Consider the following 26,607-nt stretch of genomic DNA (forward strand, 5'->3'; position numbering starts at 1 on the left):
GCACACCAGCAAAATATCAGGTTAGATAAGCAAAGTTTATATTTAGCACTTATGTTTTTCATTCCAAATGAGTTAACACTCATTAAAAGTGCAAACATCATTTGTGCTAAAGGTCAGGTCATTCCATGATCGTTTTGCAAATTCCTCCAGAACTGTGGAGGTGATGAACAGTTCATTCTATGTTTATGTTGTAAACTTATTTGCAAATAAGGATGTAACGTTTTGACATACAATTAGAACATTGTGAGTTAATGATGAGTTATCCCAAAGATGGTATATATAACCAACAAAAACTGTGTAACTTTGAATTACCTTTTCGTGCATTCTGAAAGAGCATTTCCCATGTGTGCACACCTGTACTGAATAAAAAAACCGCTGCTTGAATCCACCTACAGTTGACTCCATGTTGTGTCTTTTAGATACTCAACACATTTCTGAACTATTATTTACTCAAGTGCTATTTATCTCTTCCAGTCCTCTTTGCATCCTTCATAATGTTTCATTCTGTTGGCCACCCCCTTGCTAAATTAAACCCTCCCCCCACAACGTGAGTTACCATGGGGGTATTGGTCTCAGCCCTGTTGGACTGCAACCTGTCCATTTCAAATAGGTCCCTCCTGCCTGAGAATTGGTTCTAATGTTCCAGGAATCTGAAGCCCATATTTCTGCATAATTTCACCAGCCACTCTAACCTGCCTTATCCTACTCTACCTATATTCACTAATGCATGGCCATGGGAATAATGCAGAGATTCTTTAAGGTGTTGCTCTTTAATTTCCTCTAGCTATGAAATCCCTGACTGTGAGACCTCAACCCTTTCCCTTTCTATGTCACTGGTTCCCAATCAGACCACAATTTCTAGATGTTCCCCTTCTCCTCTCAAAATGTTCAGCGCTCTCTCAACTATCATACTAAAGATAGTAGTGTTGTATGGGTTTCACTGTAGTGTAGTGGTATAGTGTTTAGTACAAATTGTTTATTTCTGCCCTTTATTGTTTCTATTAAAAAAGTGACAATAATCAAACTCAAATTATTACATTTATTGACAAATGAAACATTTCCACAGTTAATACAAGAAAGCAATAACCAGTTATTAGAACTTAAAACAAAAAGCACATTCTGGTTACATGAATGTACAGATAACTAGAAAATACCCATTATTTAAAAAACAATTTCACAGTGCAAACTGCACTAGTTAACCTTTTGGATTCACTAATAAATAGCTAGATACTAAATTAGTAAATAAAATTATATCACTAATTCTACAAGTCTATAAAGTTGACACACTTATTTGGCAAAGTGCTGTATTTATTCTGCAAATTGGATTATGTAGCCAGTCAGTTGAATGGCTATAAAGTCCCAAATGAGTTAAAATATCTCCAGGCTTTATCTGGTCAATTATCTGGTGCAATTGAATATAAAACTGTACAAAGTAACTCCACAAACAAGCTCCTTCCTGTGCATAGTTGTGTTGGTTTGTTATATTTACATCTGGCTCTTTCATACGTAACACAAAACAATGTTTTCACATAATGAATTTACTCTGGAAGGCACATATATAACTTAACCAAACATGAATCCCTGTATGAAATATTCAGCAATCTAAGCTACAGCTTAGTATTTTTATATGTAACATACACTTTCTTTCAGCAACATGTACAAGCTTTGTTCAAAATTTTAAGGTTTTCCCTATTGTTTTAATCTCATCACAACCAACATAATCAACACTCAATGCAACAATGTACAAAGAAGTTTTTACATAAACACATTAAGTCAGTCAAATGTAATCAACCTATACAACATCAAAAATAGTCAACAACAGTTTAGTTAGGATATGTTAAATGCCCAACCACACTCGGCCACTATTAGTTTTCTGTACAGCATAAAACTTTTGCAAGCATTTCACCAGGAACAAAGATCCAATTAGATTCTACCACAATGCTTTCAGTGATAAATATCTAACAAAATAACAATGAAAAGAAAGATCTATTCTCATCAGGTTTTCTTCACCAGTGTTAGTTTATGCAGTTTTACAAAGCACTTTCAGAGATGGACTTGGTTATCAACTCAGTTTCCTAGACAACCCAAGAGGCATTAATGAGGCCTTTACAGGATTTGCTGGACAGTATTGTCTTGAAAGTTTCCTCAATCTGTAGTGAAAATGGTGATATATGACAGTGTTTGCAAATTTAAAAAAGAAATCCTGAGGCATAGTTGGATAATTTGCTAATACATTGAAGATTCCATTACTTATATTTTTGGGTTTACTTATTGGATCTGAAAGTTTATTTAACTGAAATAGTTATTTATTTTAATTTTCCATTTTATATCTTTAAGGTGCTTCTACAAAGTAAAATATCGTTCTACAAATGCTTTTCTAAGAATGGAACAATACACAGTTTTTATTTTGCATGCTCTGCAGTAGTTAAAAATCAATTTAAGGAAAAAAATCTGAATTGGGAAAATGATGCCTCAGCAACGATCAGAATCCACACCTGTTCAACAGTCACATTTCTCCAAATGAGAATAAATTTCACAGGAATGCCTTTGGAAAACGAGACTGAAATATATATTAAATTGAAACACTTTATATCGAAAGCAGGTTCAAGAACGTCACAGGCAACAGTGTAGTAAAGGGGGGAAAATAAACAAAAACCATTCATTTAAATGCAGAGCATCAAGGTATAATCCATCATCAAAACATCTCACAATTACACATTTAGAAAGGGGGAAAAATGGATAACCTAGAAACACAACATTTTTAGACATATTCAAATTGCTACTGAGAGGGAAGTCATGTATGTAGCCCCAAAGTTTGACCTACTTATAAATATCCTGGAGCAATCATAATGCCACCACCAATCCAAAAAGACCCATTTTTAAAAATGAAATATACATTTACATAGGGCTTCCTTGCTGTCACATACAGATATTTAGAAAAATTATACGCTGTATTGTCCCTGAGAATCTGTGTTGTGAAATAAGATGAGTTTCACTTCACACAACAAATCACAGCTGAAAGAGGCTTTCCATCTCCCAGGCAATATATTTGTTAATGATTATGTTGACAGCATACACTTTTTATACTATAGCTAGATTTTGCACATAAGGATGCACATACACAAATACACACACAAAATGGATCTTCATACTGAGATGGAAAACTTAACACGCAAACCCTATATATTAAAAAGATTGCAAGGAAATTTCTAGATTTGAGAGTAAAATCCTATCATTCAGAACAAGGCATTTGGTGATACTGAGTTTAAGATTTTAAAGCACCGAGAAAATAGAATAGAAACCCTAAAATACTCAGTGTGATTAATGATTCCTAATTTTGTTAAATATGAAGTCCTATAAAAAGTACATACACATACTATTTTTATAACAAGAACATTGTTTTAAAAAGTTACAATAACAATTAATAATTATACTGGCGCTGGCAAGGTTGGTGTAGAATGTGTCCATTGTGCTTAGTTTGACGAGAGTTGCACTCCCTAATAAGGTTTTGGCGGCGAATGTTGTTGCGGTTTATGAGGTGCTTTGCACCATGCTCTTTTCCACGTTGAACATGACGAAGCTGATTGGCTTGTTCTAGGAAACCGGTGTGGGCGGCTAGAGCAGCTGCATAGCAGCGAATATGGTGGCCTAACCCGTTAGGGGTTTCAGTTCTAGAATGAGAAGCAAAATATCAATTTATATAACCTGTATTCATTTGAGATACCAAGACAGCTTATTAGGTAAAAATCAAATTTAAAGTTTCCATCAATATAGTGCAGACTTTTCTGTCAATTTCAGGTACCATTTAAAAAAAAACTATTTTCCTATTGTATTAATAAACACATAAGTCACTATTTGTTGTGGCACTTAAAGTGCCATTGTTGTTGGCAGCCCCAAGTATATTGGCAATGGCTAAAATGAATGAGGAGGCTCTGTTGCTACCATAAGCACCAAGGCACACATGAATTGTTTTTGACACCTGCCCTTAACTCAACCACCTGCCCCCTTGCCCCTGAAGCAATGTAAATCCATTAGTGCCACTCATCATCTTTTTGATCACAATCTCAGTGCTCAGTTCATCGGTGTACACCAGCAATTCAGTGTCCCAATCTGTGAATCACATCAGTAAAAATCCTACCCATCGTGTAGGACAGGATACAAGCTTTTAAATTTTGGAAAAGTTAGTGCTAATAGAAGGCAGGGAATAGGAGACCAGTAAGGGAAACATTGACATAGCCAAATCTGGAGGTTATAAAGGTGTATTTAAGAATTTTAGGGCCAGATGGGCTGAGGTACAGGAGGAGGTGGTTGATGTTGCAGGGGTAGAAGTGAGCGCTCTTGGTAAAGAATTGGATGTGAGGTTTAATGTTCAGTTCATGATTAAACAGGGTGCCAAGACTGCAAACTGTCTGGTTTAGCTTGAAAGCAGGAAAGGAGTCAGTGGCAGGAGATTGGAATTTGCCACAGGAACCAAAAATAATGGTTTTGATATTGAGTGGCAAGAAGTTGTGATTTATCCATGACCTGATGAATGATAACCAGTCAAATAGCACATAAATACTGAAGAAATTGAGATAGGTAGTGGAGAGCTGGAACCGGGCAACATCAATATACTGGTGGCTCCAGACAATGTGAATGAGGGACAGGATGTAGATCAGGAAAGTTTGATCCTTCAGGTTGTACTCTGGAGTCTTCTATAAGGAATCCATTTGGTATTTCCTCCAGCATTACACCGTTTGTCATCAAGATAACTGAAGGGCTTCGATGACAGTCCAAAGTAGCCTTCTTGATTTGAGCTGGGTTGGTGGTAGGTTTATCAGGTTAGCTCAGCAAGGTAGGTGTTGTATTCTCTGGAGACTGCATATTTCCAGCATAGGTATTGCTGTGATAGTATAATGGTTAGCATGTTTAGATAATATGTTGGATAAAAGAAATATAATATTTGAATATGTTTATTCAAATATGTTATCACAGGAAGTGATGTGGTATCACATGTCCTCGTCAATCTTGTACATGTAAGCAGAAGCAAGATGATGTCTCCCAATAAATCTCTGTGTTCAAACTCTATCCAACCTTTTGATTATGTTTGTATTAGGCTAAAACTCCAACAGGTTTGGTGATGCAATGCTTTCGAACAGAGGCAGAGGTGTTAGTGCTGATAAAAGCATACTGGTGATAATTTCTTATAGTGGAGTTCAGCTGGGCATCAATGGATTTGACATGCGAATTTGATTGCCATGGCAGAGAGCAGTACTCAGCTGCAAAGTGCATCAAGGCGAATGCTGCAGAACAAAAGGTTTAGGCACTTGTTCCCCATGTGGATCTGGAGATTTTTTGGATTGGGTTGATCCTATCCTTTAATTTCTCCTGAAGCTTCTAGAAATGTTGTTTGGCCAAAGTCACTATTGTAAGAAGTGGGCCTCCATCCTCTGTTAATCATTGGCAAGGTCTCCTCAGTACTTGACAGATTCTTGCTTTGCACGGCCAAGGCAATGTTGTCACCATAAACAAACTTGTTTTGGGCAAGTCACTGATGTAAATGTTGAATAACAAGAGTGGCAGGATTGGGCCTGTGGAAGTCTGTTGTTCAGTGTTTTATATCTGCTCTTCTGCATGCCAATGTATACACGGAGGCATCGATTGCTGAGCATGCAAGTGAGAAGATGGTTCATTGTTCTGCAGGGTAAAATGGTAGAGAGCTTGAAAAGCAGTTCATGCTTCTATACTGTGTCATATATCACTGTCAGGTCAATGAGTATCACAGGTCTTGAGTTGGCACAGCAAGCCTGCTTCAATATATGCTTTTAATACTACCGCCTGGTTGCAGCCATTCTGGAAGACAATTGGCCCCTTAAGGAAGGTTCACTTGATGATGAGCTACTCTATGGAATACATTTTTTGAGGAACCATGGTTGATGTTGCTGGTTTTGAAAAGGAGTAAGGAGCTGCCTGCTAATAGGAAACCAATGACAATATCAGTTAACATGGGAACCATGAGAGGAAATTGAACGAGTTTGAATAACGTGGGGAAGGGATCACGGGAGCAGGTGGAACAATTTGAGCTTAGATATGGGGACAAACTGCTGAAGGTGAGAGTTCAAGGGTAAAGTGGGTGGGCTACATGGACAGGAGGAAGCATCAGAGACAGCTGCACTGTTGTTCTCATTTTCAGTTCCTGGTCTAGAAAGAGATGAGGGGATACAAAAAGGTCAGCCATGTTCCTCTTCTGATCCTTATTCAGTGACTTATGCTGGAAAGTACATCTATGGAAAATGATCAGGTGATGCTTTTCAAAGTCAAATAATCTGTTGAAATGCACTGCCTGAATTTATAAACTAGTACCTGGCCTATTAATGTATCTTGCAAAAGTCAGAAATAGAGGGTCAATATGGAAGAAAATCTCATTACACCCGATTTAAAAAGAAACAATAATTACTCAATATTAGGACCACTGCTTAATGTTCTGGGGTATCCTTTAAGCACTAGTTTTTTAAAAATCCATCATATCTAGTTCTACTCAGCTTGTCTGAAATATTGTAACCTGTCTTGCTGATTGACCTGATGTATTTTGAGCAGGTTCTATTTTTGCCTGATTTATTCACTATTCTCAGTTTAGCCATAAGCAAGTAACAATAAAATGGGGTAGAAATGGCTATTGCATGAATTTACCTAAATATCAAAGACCCTTGAACTAAATTTGAAATAAACAGTTTAATGCCTCCTTGAAAATTGTGGAAACAAGAATCTGGTACAAATATGTTAAGCTTTTTTATGACAGTACAGCTGATAGCAAGTGCAACCCTATTGTGTTTAAATAAAAGCTCTGAACTGGATATTGAAACCCAACATTACTGGTCAAGTTTATTTAGTCAACAAGTCTGCCAAATTCCCCAGTATTTGACTGCCTCTTTGCCAATTAAAATACTTATAAGAAACACTACATCTATACCAGTGGATAGTACCAGTAAGTCAATCATGCTCATCCAATTAATCCAGTTCCAGAAGTATGGGAAGTGACAGCAAAGGAGTGATATAATTATCCATTTTCAAAAGGGGAGACAGAGCTAATTAAGATCAATTTGTTCAATATCTGCGGTAGGAAAAATTTTGGAGCTTTGAAGATGAAATTAGTAAATATCTAAGCGAAGAGATAATAATTAGAAGCCACCACTGATTTCAGAAAGGGGAATAAAGGAATATGGAAAGCTAAATACCAAACTAGTTTGGCCAAATGGATTCTTTTTGTATTATTATTTTTATGTTTATCTATGTCATTAATATATTGAAACAAGAAACATATGCCTGCAATTTCCATCTTCTCCTCTGCTGATTTACTTAACAGCAATTTAGCCAGACATTCAAATACTGAAGAATGTAATTTAATTTCAGAAATGCAAAGCTATTAAAATAAGACTAAAGTAGTTCATCAAAATATTCTAAAAACACCAGTATCATTAAACAGCCAATTAAGAATTTGCAGTCCATTTCCCCTTCCACTGTGACTATCCAATATCTCCCTGCATTCCCCTCAGTCCTATTTCTCTCTAGACCCTATCCTAACAGCCTAATGTGTCTCAGAGTCCCCTTCCTGAAGTTTGTATACCTCTATGTAAACACTCTTGCAGAAACTAGAAAATACTATTGGAAGGTGAGCCATCCCAGACTTCTCTGTGACAGGGAGCCAATCTCTTCTCTCTCAGACTAAGGAGGGCCCTGCATGCCGTGCTGTGAGACAGATAGCAGAAATAAAATGACAATGTTAAAGATATAAGCAAAGAAGAAGATGGAACAAGGGGGAGGACGACAAAATGATGTGAATACAGGCATAGAACATGCATGAAGGTCAGAAATGAAAGGTTAGATATATGGAATATATATTAACAGTATCAAAAGCAAGTCGAAAGAGGCAGGAGCATACAGAGGTAGATAAAATGCACAGAATGCACGGAGGAGAAAAATTAGTTAACACCACTATCATTTTCCCTCAATAAATGAAATCCTAGGGATGAATTACTACCCCGATTACTTCAAGAGATGGTTTTACTGCAATATGAAACAGGACACTGCTTGTGAACCCTGGGCATTGATTTGAGAAAAGTTAAAAACAGACTTTAATGTTCTTATGTTATTTGGGTTTTGAGCTCAAAGCAAGGTGCAAATGCTGTGGAATGAAACATTTTCTTACTTTTTATGATTGATCAAGTATCGTTCTCTTCCATTTAGGATATCAACTGACCCCAAAGAATGGTTTTAGAATAAAGGATTAACAGATGAGATATTCTAATGTATGACGTAGAAGATGATGCATCACTGACACCAGTGATGGGCTTGACTCGAAAGAGAGGTTGGAATCAAGCCTAGGAGCTGCGTGCCTACTCTGTAATGTGTTTAGATGTAATACAAATGAACATGTGTTAAGCAGACACTAGAGTATATCTGCAGTCTGTCTTAGAATCATACCCCACGTCTAGACTCTGAGGGCTCTCCCCCTGAGATGGAAGAACACATCTCACAACTGCCAACGCTAAGGAATGAAACATTTTCCTACTTGTTGTGATCGATTGAGCATCGTTCTCTTTCATTTACGATATCAACTAACCTCAAAGAGTGGTTGGAATGTGAAAGTTTCCACCACAACTGTTGTTGAAGCACAATCTGCAGATTCTTTGAAAAGAGGCTTAGATGATTGTCAGAAAAAGATGCTGATGGACATGGGGAATGAGCAAAAGAGTGGAATTAGACTAGATGGCTCATGCAAAAAAACACCAAGGCTGACTCGATTGGTGAAATGGTATGCTGCAGTGCTGTAACATTCTATGATTCCATATTACAGGCTTAAACATATTCCTAATCATTATATATGTTTCCATTCGAGTTTGAATCTTTCATTATCATTACAATTATGCCAACTACATTTTGTTGTGTGCTTCCAGGTCATATGACAAGGTGGAATGTTTAATAACATTGCAGTGTTAGGTTAGGATTTATTAATGGGACAAGTAACTAGCAGCAATATACGTGGCTTGAAAAGCAGAACTCAAAAGAACATCAAAGTCTGTCATAGAACATATTAGGATTGTGTGTCCTGAAGTATTCTGAAGAGTTCAAATTATACAATAAATCATTTCACAATATTCACAGGTAGTAATATTCAGGAAGAACGTAAGTGGCTGCCTCAGACCATGCCAAAGGCTGTGTTCTTCTACATACTGACTAATTACACTCTGTTGAATATAGGTTAATTTTCTTTCACTGCACAATCATAACACATGGTTTTAGTGAGTTAACACTTTGTCATTGTAAGTATGTCAAATAAATATAATGCTCCTATGATCATGTCCTATTTGCACTTTCTCCAAGTTAGGAATCTGCAGACACTCAAACAGCAGCACTATGTGCAGCCAGTTGAATCAAAGAACTTCCTTTCTGGAAATAACTTGATTTTACAGCTCAGTTTGAGCAGATTATGTAAGTGCTGATGACACTGCAGAGTACTCTGACCAGAGGAATAAAAAACAGCTGCAAAAATATCACAGTAGCATTACAGACAGTAGAAAAGTAACAAAAAGATAGCTCATATGGATCCGATTTTCCCTTAAAAACAATCTCCCAGGGAGTTTCTTAAATTTTAAACACAATGTTAAAAGAAACACTTTTCAAGGCTGAACATATGCATTGCAAAATTCAAATTAAAAAAAGGCTCACACCATCTTATTTTATTTGATGTGTTGTCTACTAAGGAACACTTCACTCTGACATTGTGCACACTGAGGGCAACAAACCAACTGCAGCCATGTTTCTTTCGTATTTAGTGAGAACTAAAATAAGTTAAAGCTTTAGAAGCTATCATTTCTGTGCAATTGTCAAGTAGCCAGTTATTATCCACTCCACAAATATCTTTAAACTGATCAGGACCCCTATCTTAACTCTATCATTTCCTCACTCCTGCACAAACATACACCATGGTTGTTGAACACTAGCATAAATAAAAAACTAAAAAGCTAATGTATTCAATGCTATGTTCTTAGCAGGAATGGTCCAACATCACAAAAATGCCATTAGTTTACAATTCTGCCCACAAGATTGCATGCTGTGGACAATGGAAAAAAAATGCCACATTGGGTGCAGTAGAGATTTCTTCTCTAAGGACTTGAGGCACAATATTAAGACAGCGCAAAAATACAGTTTCGTTCTACACCAAGCTGCATTAAATCAGAACTGAGCGCTATTAATGTTGACATTGATGCTTGAAGTGAGAAGAGTTCCATTTCCTTGCATTAACATTCCCCACCTTTGGTGAACACAAAAGTAATGAAATAATACCTGGGATAATTGGTAGATCAATTTTCTACAGTCAAGAATAGGAGAATTTGGATCTGTTGCTGAGATACTCTGAGAGTGAGCCACCCATCTTAGATTTGGGAGCAGAAGATAGAAATTGCAGGGAAATGCTTCACACTTCCCCATAGGTAGGAAAACAATAACTTTAATCTCCTAGTTTGAAAAAGTAAAGCTACATAGAGAGTGTCTACCTTAGGCTATTGCCTGTGCTACTAAAATCTTAACTTCAACTTCAACATTAGACTAAATTATGAATATTATTGCAAATTCATCCTTCCAAGTACCAACATGAGTAAACTCTTTTTTAATTCATTCACAGGATGTAGGCTTAACTGGCAAGGTAACCATTTATCATCTATCCTTAATTACCCTCGAGAAGGTTGCTGAGTGGCTTGCTAGGCCATTTTAGAAGTCAGTTAAGAATCAATCACATGGCTATGAGTCTAGGCTCAGATGTAGGGAGGTTTTCCTTCCCTAAAGGACATTAGTAAATCAGTTGGGGTTTTACAACAATCCAGCAGTTTCATGGTCACCGTTACTAATATTAACTCTTTATTCCATATTTATTTAATGGAATATAAATTCCCCAGCTGCCATGATGAGGTTTGAACTTATGTCTCCAGACTATTAGTCCAGGCCTCTGGATTACTAGTTCATTATGCTGCCTATAAATAACCACTACGCTACCTACCCCTAGCACATTTAATCAAATGAATGTTGGTCAGAAAAGGAACTCATGGTTTTTTACCCACCTGCGTTTGAGTTGATGGTAAAGCTTGAAATAATGTTGATCAAAAAAATCTTAAGATATTGGTTTTATGAAAGATGTCTGATTTTCCAAATGCTAATAAAAGTACAGTTGTCCAATCAAGGCCCAGCTTTCATGCAACTTTGTGATTGGCGTTCCTTAACTGTTGATGGGAGAAGGAGATTGAGAATGGGGGATGGGGATCATACTTGAAAATCTAAATATTGAGTTTTATTTTAATTGAGATTGCAATATTCTGTTTTTGAAGATATATTGGGATCACAATAAAATTTCTATTACTTAGGACTCTATTTCAGTTCTAGTATTGTCTACGTTCACTCACAAACCTTTGATATCCATACTTCTAGAGTTTCTGCTAGATCAAAATCAAGTTTCCAATCTTTGTAATTTAAAACAATTTTCCCTACACAAAGCCACTTTTTAAAAATAAAATAAAATAGGACCAAAAGTTCTCTTCTTTCTAATATAACTTCCAATTTGTAGATCATAAGCACCATAGTCATTGTTTCTAAAAACCTACCTGATGTTTTGATTCTCATATTCAACAGACCTGCTGTTCTCTCTCAAATTGCTTCGGACATTGTGCACTGTATATACAGACATGCTGGGGTGTTCAATAAGAAGGTTTTCCATTGGGCTGGTCTCCACCTGCACTGGGGCATGACCACCTGCAGTGAAACAGGGGGGAGGGGTAATGAACCAGCTCTCCTCCAAAGCACAGGAGTCAAGCTGAAGAAAGGAGGGGTCACTGCAATTGCCAAGCAACTCAAGAGAAGAGGTTGAAGAGGAGAAAATGGCTGAATTTGGAGAGGTTTCTCTGTCTATGCCATCTGTTTCTTCTCTAGAGCATTCGGTGCAAGCATCTAACAAGCAGCAGTCAAGTTGTATTAGAAGTGGGAAACAGAAAAAAAATGGGACAAATAGCAAAGCATTAAAGTTTAAAAAGTGAAGTAGGTATCAGGGAAGGGGTGAGAAAAGGAAATACATTTATTAGTTTGGTTTTATAATCAATACTGCAAAATATTTATATATTTGTACAAAAGTACTAATAATCATGAACATAAAGACAGTGCATTAAGCTATGCACCTAGAGGATTTTCCAATCACCACATTGTGACATATTTTAAAGGCAAATATTACAAAATTATGCTGATGAATATGTATTAACTTATTATGTATGGTTTCAAAACCACCAAATTAAATATATCCATACAATTGAAGTATACCATGTCTTCAAAATATCTATACAATTAAATCGAACCCTTGAACCCAGTTTGAAGGATGGCACATTTTATACAATAAAAAGATATAACGTTCAAACTTTTTATTTAGCATTAGCGGCCTATAAGCACCAATTTTTTAAATAATAATTCCTACAGTAATTTCCATTTTATTATATAATTGTATTAGCATTGACTTTTAAAATGAAGGGAGAAAGAGGAGAAGCAATTTATGATTTGGAATTCTCCATACCAAATAGAATTGTTATAAACACCATGATGCAATGCAACCATGTGAAAGTGGGTAAATCAACAGAATAGGACTAAGCTATACAGATCAATGATGGCCTTGATTTTGGGGCTGTAATAACACCAAACATGTCAGTGTTCACCCTCATTATTCTGTGAAATCAACATCAACTTCTGGCATCTGCACAAAGTTAACTGCAGAAATCTAAAAGCTGACGTCATATTTCCCCACTTCTCCACAGGGTCTGCTGTTGAACTTCTTTCCAGTAGAAATCGATTAGAAATCACTGATTTGATGTGAACTTCAACTTTTTACACCATTTAACTTGCTGTTAAAAACTCTTGAAAAAAGTTGCACCTTCTTGAATGAGGTGTAACTGGGTTTTTAAATGGTGTATTAAGTAATAATTATTGTTGAACCACCTCTTTGGCCATGAAAAACTAATTTTATAGTTATGGGTTGTCAAAATTCTCTATCCCATTCTCAAAATTACACATTTTTTAAACATAAGAAGTTAAAATTTTATGAAATTTCAGCATCTACTTTATCCCATTTATGTGTCCCAATCTTTATTTCACTTTCTGCAAAATTATAAAAGGTGAACGATAAAACTTGCTTGTACTTCTTGCCTGTGAGAACTCTTCAATGTATTTGGCTGCTTTACCTGCTTGATGACATCGCTTACTAGATGCCAGTGGTCCCCTAGTGGCATCAGAATTAAATTAATGTTGGAAAATGTGAAATCCACACCATAGAGATTGCTTAGATCCTTCTTTGAGATCAGTAACATCACTGCTGACTGAAAAATTCGGAGCAAGGTTTCAAGTTCAATCTCTGGTTTCTGCTGATAGATGACCTTAACTGTTTGTTAGAACAATGGAAACACTACATTTGACCTCAATGTCCCTAAGGCTAGGCAGTGGAATCCTAAATTTCATTCAATACCCACTGCTGGAAAGTATATGTGTAACACTAGAAAAGGGCTGGATTGGTCCTGGCTACATATATATTTAATAGTGTGCCACAGAAATAAATTATTGCTTTCCTTCCACAAGTGGTGCAGTTTAGAAGCTGCATTTCATGTTTCAGAGGTGTATTTTAAAAAATTGTTTAATACTCAGGTTCTTTAATTGAGGAGACCACACCTGAGTGAAATGTAGTCTGAGTGTGAAGTTGGGAATTTGTTCATGTGAGAATAGATGTGCTCTTTTTCTACCTTTATTCAGTCTCCATTAGCTGTAGAAGACACAAGTTGCATACCAGAGATGAAGGTAATCTAGAGTCAGTGGCAAGGGCTTGAAGAGCTGGTTGGGTGGTGTGGTGGGGTGGCAGGGGGTGAGTCTGTGGGTCCAGAGCACTCCAAGAAAATCAAAGTGTAACATAACAGGAAAGAAGGCAAGTGATTGATTGGTTGGTGAGCATTTTCTCTTTACTAAACTAGGGAATTTTAATTGGGGTAAATATAACATTAATTTAAATAATAAGAACAAAAGCACAAGCAGGACTAGTGGCATTATTTAATATTTAATTTAAAAAATAATTCGTGAATTAAAACAAGTTGGCAGGGCAGAGCATGTGTTGCAGTTGAACTATGTGGTAGCTGGTGGATGACAGCATGATCCATAGCAACTGCATCCGCAGTAAGTTTCTGTGGCTTGAGGAACTCCATGTGAAGTTAATGAGCTGGTGGATGAGCTTCATCAGGGAGGGGGAAAAGTTACCTTGACACTTTGTTCTAAAAGGTAGTCACACCCCTTAGGTTAGGGTTCTGATTTGGTCCGTGGTCAGAAACAGTGGGGTGCGAGTGAGGCAGGTATGGGGATCAAGAAGATAAAAGTGAAGGAGCCTCAGCCCTTGCAATTAATTGTCCAACAGCTTCAAAGATCATGAAGCTTAAATGGAAGAGGGCAGAGGCTGCAAGGGACTGGGACCAGTGTTCTGGCAAGTCATAGAACTAAGTTGGTAGAGAGGGCTTTAAACTAAAAAGCAGAGGAAAGGGATCATGAGAGAGGAAATGTGGTAAATCAAAGGGAAAAACAAGGTAATAAAGCAGGGTAGTGATTCGGGGAATGATAACCAGATTGTGGTAGGAAGGGACAGAGTACAAACCCAACAGTGTACCAGCAGATAAGGACAGAGATTGTAAAAATTGTAAAAAAGACAGATTTAAAGGCTTTGTATCTGAATGCGGATAGCATTCATAACAAAACGGATGAATTATTAGCACAGATAGAAATAAATATGTATTGACCTGATAGCTATTAGAGAGACATGGTGGCAAGATGACCAGGGCCGGGACCTGAATATTAAAGGATATTTGACATTTCAAAAAGATAGGAAGCTAGGAAAAGGTGGTGGGGTAGCCCTGTTAATTACGGATGTCATTAGTACAGTGGTGAGAGATGACCTTAACTTGAAAGAGCAAAATGCAGAATCAGTTTGGGTAGAGATAAGAAATAGGAAAGATAAGTCACTTTTGAGAGTAGTTTATAGGTCTCCAACAGTGGTTATACAGTAGGACAGAGTCTACAGGAAGAAATAATTGTGTATGTAAGAAAGGTTCTGCAATAATCATAGGTGAAATGTAGAATAGGCAAATCAGATTGTCAATGGTAGCCTTGAAATGAGTTCATAGAGTGTATTCCGGATGATTTCTTCAAGTAGTAAGTTCAAGAGTCAACCAGGGAGCAGGTTATTCTAGACCTGGTAATAAGCAATGAAACAGGATTAATCAATAACCTAATGGTAAAGGAGCCTCTAGGTGACAGCGATCATAACATAATAGAAATTCACGTTCAGGTTGAAGGGCAGAAGTGTAGGTCTAAGACTAGTGTTTTAAACCTGAATAAAGGTAATTAAAATGGTATGAAGGCAGAGCCAGCTAAAGTGAACTGGGAAATTAGGTTAAAATGTAGGACAGTAGAGATAGAGTGGCAGACATTTAAGGAGATATTTAATAATGCTCAGCAAAGGATTTATTCCAGTGAAAAAGAAAAGACTATTTGAGAAGGATGCATCACCCATGCCTAAATAAGAAAGTTAAGGATAGTATTAAATTGAAACACTGCACAAATCTACAAAGATTAGTGGTAGGGAACACCACCACCTAGAAGTTCCCCTCCAAGTCACTCACCATCCTGACTTGGAAATATATCGCCGCTCCTTCACTGTTACTGGGTCAAAATTCTGGAACTCCCTTCCTAACAGCACTGTGGGTGCACCTAAACCACGTGGACAGCAGTGGTTCAAGAAGGGAGCTCACCACCACCTTCTCAAGGGCAACTAGGGATGGGCAATAAATCCTGGCCCAGCCTGCGATGCCCACTTCCCATGAATGAATTTTTAAAAGTCAGAAGTTTGGTCAGATTTTAAGAAACCAGCAAAGAAAGACTGAAAAATTGATAAAGAGGGAGAACAAAGTATAAAAACAGATAGTAAGAGCTTCTACAAGTATTTAAAAAGGAAAAGAGTAAATAGCATTGGTCCTTAGAAGACGAGACTGGGGAATTAATAATGGTAAGGAAATGGTAGAAGCATTGAACAGGTATTTGTGTCCGTCTTCATTGTGGAAGGTATGTAAAACAACCCAAAAATAGATCTTATAATTTGCCTTGTAAGTAAAGGTTGTGAAGTCCCCTGGACCTGATAGCTTCCACCCTAGGGTCTTAAAAGAAATAGCTGCAGAGATAGTAGATGCATTGTTTGTGATCTTCCAAAATTCCTCAGATTCTGGAAAGGTCCCTGTGGATTGGAAAATCGTTAATCTAACACCTCTATTCAAGAAAGGAGGGAGACAGAAACTAGAGGCCAGTTAGCCTAGTCATAGGAAATATACTAGAATCCATTATTCAGGGGGTAATAGCAGGACATTTAGAAAATCATCATGCGGTCAGGCATAGTCAACATGGTTTTGTAGAAAGGGAAATCATGTTTGGCTCATTTATAAGTTTCCCAAGTGGAAGTAGCAAACAAAATGGATAAAGGGAAACCTGTAGCTGTGGTGTACTTGGACTTCCAAAAGGCATTTTATAAAAGGTGCCATTCATAGATTACTGCACTAAAAAAGAACACATGGTTTAGGAGGTAATATATTAACATGGATAGGGGATTGGTTAGCTAACAGGAAGCAGAGAGTATGGATAAATGGGTCATTTTTGGTTTGGCAAACTGTAACCAGTGGATTAACTATTTACAATCTACATAAATAATTTGGACGAAGGGGCTAAACGAATGGTAGTTAAATTTGTCGATGACACAAAAATAAGTAGGAAAGTAAGTTGTCAAGAGGGCATAAAGAGTGTACAAAAGCGATTTAGATAGGTTAAATGAGTGAGCAAAAATTAAGCAGATGGAGTATAATGTGGGAGAATGTGAACTTGTCCACTTTGCCAGGAAGAGTATAAAAGCGTTATATTATTTGAATGGAGAGAGACTGCAGAAAGCTACATTAGGGGGATCTTGATGCCCTGGTATACAAATCAAAGTTGGTATGCAGGTGCAGCAAGTGATTAGGAAGTCAAAGGGAATTTTGGTGTTTATTGCAAGGCGAATCGAGTATAAAAGTAGGGAATTGTTGCCACAGCTGTACTGGGCCTTAGTTAGGCCGCATCTGGAGTACTGTGTACAGTTTTGGTCTCCTTACTTAAGGAAGGATATAACTGCATTAGAAGTAGTTCAGAGAAGGTTCACTCAACTGCTTCCTGGGAGGAAGGGGCTATCTTATGAGGAACGTTTCTGCAGGTTGGGCTTTTACCCACTAGGGTTTAGAAGAATAAGAGGCGATCTAATTAAAACAAAAAAAAGCCTGACAGGAGACTTAACAGGGTGCATGCTGAGAGGATGTTTCCCCTTGTGGAGGTGTCCAGACCTAGGGAGTACAGTTTAAAAATTTGGGTCCCCCCCCTTTAAGAGAGAGATGAGGATTTCTTTCTCTCTCGAGGGTTGTTACTCTATGGAATTCTCTTTCCCGGAGAGCAGTGAAGGTAGGGTCACTGAATATATTCAAGGCTGAGTTAGATAGATTTTTGATTGAGAAAGGAGTCAAAAGTTATGGGGAGGACAGGAAAGTGGAGTTGGAGCCACAATCATATCTGCCATGACCTTATCAAATGGTGGAGCAGGTTTGAGGGGCCCAATGGCCTACTCCTGCTCCTAATTCCTGTGTTCGTGTGTATATAATGTGTTAATTTTTGCTCTTTTCCAAAGACATGTTACCAGGTATGAATTAGGCCAAAGTTATATAAATGAGGGCCATAAATTCAGCTACACAATAAGATGCAGCTGGACACAATTGTTATGCAGACAGATGTCTCAAATCTGCAGCCAGTAGCTGTTGGAAGAAAATTGTACTGAAATAATATAGAATACCTTGTAGGCTGCCATTGAAAAAATGCAGGAATTATTCTGTGAATGAGTTATTAAAAACCTTAAAAACAAAGTGGCTGCATTCTCAATTCCATATACCTACTTCAGTATTTGTTCATGCAAAAATATTAAAATTTATATTTTTCTTACAGATTCTTCTTTAATGTTACTCTAATAAAGCTACTGCAAAGAGACTGAGATTTTAGGCAGGAGCTCCTCATTCCTTGGGATGGGAGGAAGTCCTCCCACCTAACTACGCTGGCCAGGGAGGAGGTCACCAGGGAGGCCAGTGACCATGACACTCAAAAAAGGACCGCTCTGCAGTGCAGGAAACAAATGACCTTCCCTTCCTTGACCTCTCTGTCTCAATTTCTGGTGATAGACTGTCCACCAATATCCATTACAAGCCTACCGACTCCCACAGCTACCTCGACTACAGCTCCTCACACCCCGCTTCCTGTAAGGACTCCATCCCATTCTCTCAACTCCTTCGCCTCCGTCGCATTTGTTCTGATGATGCCACTTTCAAAAACAGTTCCTCTGACATGTCCTCCTTCTTCCTTAACCAAGGTTTTCCACCCACGGTGGTTGACAGGGCCCTCAACCGTGTCCTGCCCATCTCCCACGCATCCGCCCTCACGCCTTCTCCTCCCTCCCAGAAACATGATAGGGTCCCCCTTGTCCTCACTTATCACCCCACCAGCCTCCGCATTCAAAGGATCATCCTCCGCCATTTCTGCCAACTCCAGCACGATGCCACCACCAAACACATCTTCCCTTCACACCCCCTGGCAGCATTCCGCAGGGATCATTCCCTCTGGGACACCCTGGTCCACTCCTCCATCACCCCCTACACCTCAACCCCCTCCCACGGCACCTTCCCATGCAACCGCAGAAGGTGCAACACCTGCCCCTTTACTTCCCCTCTCCTCACCGTCCAAGGGCCCAAACACTCCTTTCAAGTGAAGCAGCATTTCACTTGCACTTCCCTCAATTTAGTCTACTGTATTCGTTGCTCCCAATGCAGTTTCCTCTACATTGGAGAGACCAAATGCAGACTGGGTGACCGCTTTGCAGAACACCTATGGTCTGTCCGCAAGCAGTACCCAGACCTCCCTGTCGCTTGCCATTTCAACACTCCACCCTGCTCTCATGCCCAAATGTCTGTCCTTGGCTTGCTGCATTGTTCCAGTGAAGTTCAGCGCAAACTGGAGGAACAGCACCTCATCTTCCGACTAGGCACTTTACAGTCTTCTGGACTGAATATTGAGTTCAACAATTTTAGATCATGAACTTTCTCCTCCATCCCCACCCCCTTTCTGATTTTCCCCCTCCTTTTTGTTTTTTCCAATAATTTATATAGATTTTTCTTTTCCCACCTACTTCCATTATTTTTAAGTGTATTTCCATCCATTGTTTTATTTCTACCTTTTAGCCTATTTCAATCCCTTCCCCCACCCCACCCCAACTAGGGCTATCTGTACCTTGCTTGTCCTGCTTTCTACCCTTAATTAGCACATTCCTTTAGATAATATCACCACCTTCAACACCTCTTTGTCCTTTTGTCTATGACATCTTTTGGTTATCTCCACCTATCACTGGCCCTCTATCCAGCTCTTCTTGTCCCACCACCCCCTTAAACCAGTTTATATTTCACCTCTCTTCTATTTTTACTTAGTTCTGTTGAAGGGTCATTCGGACTGGAAACGTTAACTGTGTTCATCTCTGTAGATGCTGCCAGACCAGCTGAGTTTTTCCAGGTATTTTTGTTTTTGTTATTGATCTGCTGTGCTCCACCAGGGGAAGGGCAACTTCTACTCACTCCAAACTCTCATTCTCATAAGGGCATTCAGGTAATCTGGGGATTACAGTCCACAGGAACGTCACACACTACTAGCAGATGAGACATCAACACTGATTGCCTGCCAGCCACTTTGAGATCACCATCTCATATAAGATCCTGCTCAAGCGGCATCTTAATCCCTTACCGGGGAGGGCTCGGGACACAATTCAGGCATGTATTTATTGTGCTCACCATCAATACACCTGTCTTCATGCAGGGCAAGATCGTCCACAACTGACAGTAGAGTGCATAGACTGGAGGGGGACCCCAGAGCTCAGGACCCTCTCCTTTAACAAGGAACAAGCAGTAGAGATTGTGGGAGAGGATAAGGATCGCTTCTGTGTGGAAGGCAAGATCGGCCTCCCCAACAAGCTAGTGAGGGTCCATTAATATACTTCAACCACATGCGGACAATGACTGAGTGATCTATAGTATAGGAGCCTAGTAAATCACTAATTACCACTTCTCTCTATTCCAGCCACCAGCAAGAAAAGCCATTGGAAGATGCCAAGCACCTCAGCCCCAGCCCCCAGAGCACCTCAGATGAAGACCTGTCACTGTGTTCACCTGCACCCTACACCAGGGCAGATATACGCACCTCAGTGGACCCTAGTTCTACAGCAGCTCAGGGTCACAAACTGGTGATCACCTCACGGACATGTGTCCACAGCAGCTGGAGGCAGTGGCAGCTGAGGTCTCTGACACTTGAAGGATAGCTGGAGATCAGGTCGCTGCAGAGTCTGTGTCTGATGACGAGCCTCTGCAATCAGCCCCGTGCAAAATGTTGGAGATGCAAAGACAGGCAGGGGAACTTCAAGCAGAGTTGTCAGAGGCCATCTCCAGTCTGGAACGAAGGACGGAGGAGTCCGTCCATGTTCTGATGTCGTGGCTCCGGCATGCAAGCACATTGAAGTCTCCATGGGAAAGGTGGCGGCCACCTTGGAGACCCAGGTCCTGCAATTTCTGCTGGATTTTTGCTCGGACCTGCATACCATCACTCTAGCCATGGGTGCATTCCAGCAGCGACTAGGCAAGGGGGGGTGGGGGCGGTGGTCAGGTCGTCGGGACACCTCAACCTCTCTCCAGGTGCTCTTTCTCAAATAAGGGAGGGGCCCTCGAGCAGCCAAAGGGAGGAGGAGTGCCAGCCAGACACACTGGGGGCAGACACTCCAAGGGTGTCCTGCCGCTCCAATTCCCCTCTGCCTGTGACCCCATCAACTCCAACAGATCAGGCCTAGGAAAGTGCGCCTGCCTCAGGGTAGGACCCTTAACAGGCTGGGTCCATCAGGCCTTCTGCCAAAGTCATCTCAGACAACGGGACACAGCAATCCATAGGCTGCTTCCACCTCTGCTGTGGATGTCGGTGCTGCACCTAGATGTAGTGGTAGAGTTAGGAAAATTAAGAAGTTTTGAATGCACAATGATGACACGAATGTTCATTAATTGTACGTAATCTGCACTATTGTAAATATTTTTCACATTCATCCCTCTCCAAGTCTCAGGTATTGAATGGATAATTCATGTGATGCAAGGTCCCACGCTCCCCCCCCCTCCTCCCCCAACCTCCTATCATCTCCCATCTTGTCCCTTAGTTCCATTAAGTCTCACTCAATCTCGTCACAACAAATCAACATCTGCAACATGGACAAAGGCACTTCCTATATGAAAATGATGGCCGGGCAAGGTACATGCAACCTTTTACATCTCCGGCAGATATTGTGTAACCTCATGAGAATTTTTCATCAAAGTTAGTGTTTACCCTGATGATGTCGCAGTAAAGTCTGCAGTTTGTGGATCTTATAAGTATTTGTTGCAACCAACGTTAGTGTCCTTTCACCCAAGTGCACTTTGCAATGCTGTTTATTTTATGGCTGAGAGGTTTTGGTTAAACCTCATCGTCGAGCACTTTCATGCCTCCCCGCAGAGTAATTTCGCCTCTGGGTTTAAGGATGAATGTCTTTCCTTTATTAATCCCCACTCTCCGCATGCATGACGCTGAGGGATGGAAGCTGGTTACCTTCGGTGAATTTGAAATGTCTGCTAGATGGGAATGAGTGTGTGCCGTCAGCGGTGAGCTCTCATCCTGATGAACCTGTCTACTTATGTGTGAGGATCACAGTTTGCTCCTGGGTGGCTGCCTAGCTGTGCTTCACAGAATCCCTCTGTGAAGTCACAGAATGTAAATCAATATGTAATTCATGGCATGACTATGCACTCATTGACTTAGGGTTCAAGGAAATGATTAGCCTTTGTGAGATGGACAATGTTGAGGACTGGAATGGTATGAAAGCGATGCTCTGGTACATCTCCTGAGTGCTCAGCAGCATCTATGAACAGAATAAGTTATCATTGACTACTGTGTCAAACCTGACTGGGCCACATCTCTCCCAAATGGCAAGACAATGCAGGATGTAAACTTGGCAGGCTTCTGACAAATGCAGGGTTGAGTGTGTGTCAATAATCACACGATGGTCCTGCTGAACCACTCTGAGGACAATGCTAACATAACTCGCAGCTTTGGGTGCATGCTGCCGTGTTGCAGGTCGCTGCGTTGAGGCTCTTGAGGCTCAATATTAAGATGTGGTCTCTGCATTATTCATGCATGAAAGCTGGCGTTTGGAGAGATGCTGCTGTCTGGATGTAGTTCCCTCGAGACAGTCAAGCACTAACCATTGACAAGTGTTTTTTGTCTTAGAACCACCTTGCTAAGCTGCCGTCATGCAGGCATGAGTGCATCTGGGTGTGCGATAGCATTTCAGCTTCTTGAAGAATGCCATGGCCACTGACTTGTTGGCGACATGGTTGAAAGGACTGCGTAGTTGCTCAAGGATGGGTGCTAGTGGAGTGCTAAGCACATTCTACAGGCAGAACATGGTCCCTAGGCTACTGCACTTTCCAAGGATGACCCCATTGATAAGGATGAAGGTGACTTGTGCTTCTTCAGTGATCATTGAGAGATTGTTGGTCTTTCGTGACATGTTGAAGGTGTTGCTGTGTCCCCTGCTTTGAAGCATGAAGAGAACTGCACTTGTAACAACTTGTCTTTATTCCTCCTCGAACCTTATAGCTGAAGTCTTCATGGGCATATTTGCTGCATCATGCCTGTGCAATGGCATCCTCATGTGGATGGTTTGAATCCTTGCCCTCTTCAAATTCATCCCCTTCAATGTCCTCCTTGTCCAAGGAGATGCATAACTCCTCCATGTCTCCCTGTGGCAATACTAGTTTGTGCAGGGCACAGCAAACAACAATGATGTGGGGCACTCTGTGGTGAGTATTGAAGAGTCATACTGACCTGACTGGTCCAAACATCTGAAACGCATCTTTAAGAGGCCAATAGTCTGCTCCATTAAGGACCTTTTGGCTAAATGTGCAGCATTGTATCTCTCCTGAGAAGCACTCTGTGGACAATGAATGGGTGTCATTAGCCATGTCTTCAGGGGGTACCCTTTATCACCAAGGAGCCAACCCTCTAAGTGCTTGGCTCCCTCAAATGTCTCTGGCACCTGGGAGTGACTCAAAATGTATGAGTCATGTGAGCTCCCTGGGTACCTAGCACAAACATGCTGGATCAAACTTTGTGAGCACAAATTAGCTGGACATTCAGATAGTGAAATCCTTTTCCATTAACGAATATCACAGGCTGCTGTCAGGGAGCTCTCAAGGCCACATGTTTGCAGTCGATGGCACCCTGCATTTGCGGGAAGCCTTAGATTGCAGTGAATCCCACGGCCCTGGCAGCCTGGCTTACTTCATCCATGCAGAACTGCACATAATAGTGAGCTTTATTGAAAAGGGCATTGGTCACGTCGCTTATGCATTTTGTGTGTTGCCAATTGAGAGATTCCGCAAAAGGTCCCCACTGGAGCCCTGGAAGGATCCTCAGACAAAAAAGTTGTGAGGCGGTAATCTTCAAAGCAACCTGCACTGAATGCCCTCCCAGTCCTTGCGGCGTGAGCTCCTCATGGAGAATCTGACAAATATGAGCTACCATATCCCTAGGCAAGCAAAGGCGCCCATGACACTGTCATTCGCTCATTTCCATGTAGAAGCTGCGTACCGAGTGCCAGCATGGTGCCTTGAATGCTATTCGCTTGCATTGGGAGCATGGAGGTTTGTAGAGCCCATGTTGCCTCTATACTTTGACTCTTCATCCATTCTGACATGCCTCTGTAAGGATCAGATGTCCATTAAGACCATATGCACCACATCAACTAAACCTAATGGGTTCTTGCCTGAATGCACACTGTTTCTAAAGCAGCCAAGGTCATTCATTGTGCATTAGATCCTCAAGTCCGGCACTCAACCGAGTCATGCTCTCGGTTTGAGCAGGACTGTTATGGGTGCCCCTTCAAACTGGCCAAGGGTTGCTGTGCTGACCTCCTCCCACACGCTCGGAGACCCCTCCACAGCCAACTTTTTTCGAGCTTGTTTTTCGAACCGTGTCATTGTATGTTGTGCTCAAAACTGATGCTGCTGATCTTTGTCTGGGAAACAAGCATTCAACCTCCACTTATCACCCATCAAGTTTCCTTCCATCCTCCTCCAAATTCACTGGCCTCTAACTCCCCATCTGCCTATCACTATCCAGCCTCCCCCCGTTACTCTTGAACCCAACATTATCCTGGTGGATAGTCCTGTTGTCCCCGCGAACCCTTTAGTGTTCATGTCCCCGTGTCCTTTGTCGACCTGACCCCTCCCCTTCTCAAAGCCACATGCACCCTGACTTTCTGGGACCTCCTCCAAGAGACCATCCAATACCACCCCCATGACTTTTCAGCTATCGACTTACAGAATACAGATCCTTCACTGAGTATTACTCTGTCACCTGCCTCTCAGTACTCTAACCCCTAGGACCAAACTCTTTATGTGACTGATACCATACTGTGCATGACTGTCACTTCCCAGAATGGCCTTCCCCCATCCAAGATGGAGATCAAGACATGCATGCCATGCAGAGCCCTCTAACTTGGCCTGCACAACCCCAAGTCAGTCTCTTCAATATGCCCCCCTGACATCATGGTCTCAGCCCCAGGACAGTCTCTGCAATATACTCCCTGACAGCGTGGCGTCAGCCCCAAGACAGTCGCGGATTCTTGCTGCCTCTGTCTTCCCCCTCCCTATCACATGTCATTCCACCACCCCCCCCAACCCCCACCCCAACCCCACCACCCCCACCCCCACAACCTGCTAACTACTGACTCGGTCTTCCCCTTGCCACTGCCAGTCCTGATTCCATCTCCCCACGCCCTGCTGGTCTTGCCTCCCATACCCAGCCTTGGCACAGCTTGTGATACAGGAACCTGAAATCTCACAGCAACGATCTTAAAGGTAGGTGAAAGCAACAACTACTGACCACAAAGTCATTGATAAAGTGAAGCTCACCAGGTGCACGCCATTTCTATGCAGTCGGGAAACAGGCCGTTCTAATTCTCCACTGGAGGGACACTTAATTTGGAGGGGAATGCAATTCCAATGAGTTGGCCTTTTAATGAACATTCCATGAGATTCAAATGAATGCAAAGATGGTCCCCGACATAGATCAAGGGGAAGCTCAACCTGCCTTTAACCCGCCAAAGTCAGGAGAACAAAATTCCAAACTAATTTTCTACCGGCAGGAAACTGACATTTTCCAACACGCTAAATTTAGTGCCCCCGCCTGCCACGATTTCCGCTGCTGGCGGAAGCAGAAAATTCCACCCAGTATTTTGAGAGAGATTATCTGATTGACTTAATGGTAGTTAGTCAAGTCATCTTGGTTTAAGGCACTTGAAGAAATTTTATTTCTTGTTAGTTTTGAGCTGTTTTGGTATGGTTTCTGCATGAAAAGTGTGTTGTGACTCTCCCTCTTCAAGCTAGCTTGCTCATCTTCTCTCTAGTAGCTAAGGACTCGTATTGGCATACAGACCCCCTGGTACAAGAACTGCTTTAGTACCTTGGCCACGTAGCTATCCTTCAAGTGTACGCCTAGCTATTACCGCTGACATTGACTTTGCTTTTTATCCCCAACTACACCTTCCAAACAGGGATTACTATCAGAAGAATTTTCTTTGTCCTTCCCAGCCCAGGGACAAATTGTTAAAGCCCTTCCCACACTTGACAAAGAATAGTTAACTCAGCACAGATTGGCAATCAAATTGTACCTTTTCTAGCTTTTAATGACTCAAGCATGTTATATGGTACAGTCAGCCATTGTGGCACTTAGTTCAATTGAAAATTTAAGAAAAACCCAAGCTGTGACTCTAGAGTAATAACAATTATGTAAAATCTTGTCATACAAAATGCAGCATTGATGTGGTTAAATTCACAAAATTGTCATTTGAAAAGATGCTTCAAACTGCTCCAAAAACTTCGATCATTGTTAGTTGATTTATAATACCAAAAAGTAATCATTTCCATATTGATCATGGTACCTTAATAAGTATAAAGAAGGCAGGTTAATGTTGAAATAATCACTAATATAAAATATCATAGATCATTTATGCATATTAATTTGTGTTCTGTACTAAATTGTCTTACCTATATAATCAACCAGAATCCATTCGTCCTCCTCCTTTTCACTAATCTCAGGCTCCTGACTTTCATTTTCAGCATGGTCAATCACTCCAAACAACATACTGGAGAAACGTTGGTACATAGCTCAGTAAAGGTCAGGTACTTCTGCTGTTATACAGTGGTGATTGACTGAATAGAGCAACTAATCACTTCAGTGGCACAAGGAAGTAGATCTGAGAGTGCTCAAAATGCATATAATTCCAAAATTCCATACAGTGAAGAAATATAAATTTTCATTTATCTCTGTGGAAAAAATGTTACAAAA

At 40.5% G+C, this 26,607-nt stretch overlaps 1 protein-coding gene across 1 annotated transcript; it reads right to left on the reverse strand.

The window, feature by feature from the left end:
* Positions 1-1,025: 1,025 nt before the first annotated feature.
* On the reverse strand, positions 1,026-26,607 carry tp53inp1 (tumor protein p53 inducible nuclear protein 1). The gene is made up of 3 exons (XM_078540812.1): positions 26,307-26,607; positions 11,631-11,973; positions 1,026-3,671 (listed from the first exon to the last, which is right to left on the reverse strand). Exons 1-3 carry the CDS (start codon positions 26,422-26,424, stop codon positions 3,422-3,424), a joined length of 711 nt encoding a protein of 236 aa, XP_078396938.1. The 5' UTR covers positions 26,425-26,607; the 3' UTR covers positions 1,026-3,421.

This window comes from Cetorhinus maximus, chromosome 4 (genome assembly GCF_964194155.1).
Source record: "Cetorhinus maximus chromosome 4, sCetMax3.hap1.1, whole genome shotgun sequence".
Classification (NCBI taxonomy): Eukaryota; Metazoa; Chordata; class Chondrichthyes; order Lamniformes; family Cetorhinidae; genus Cetorhinus; species Cetorhinus maximus.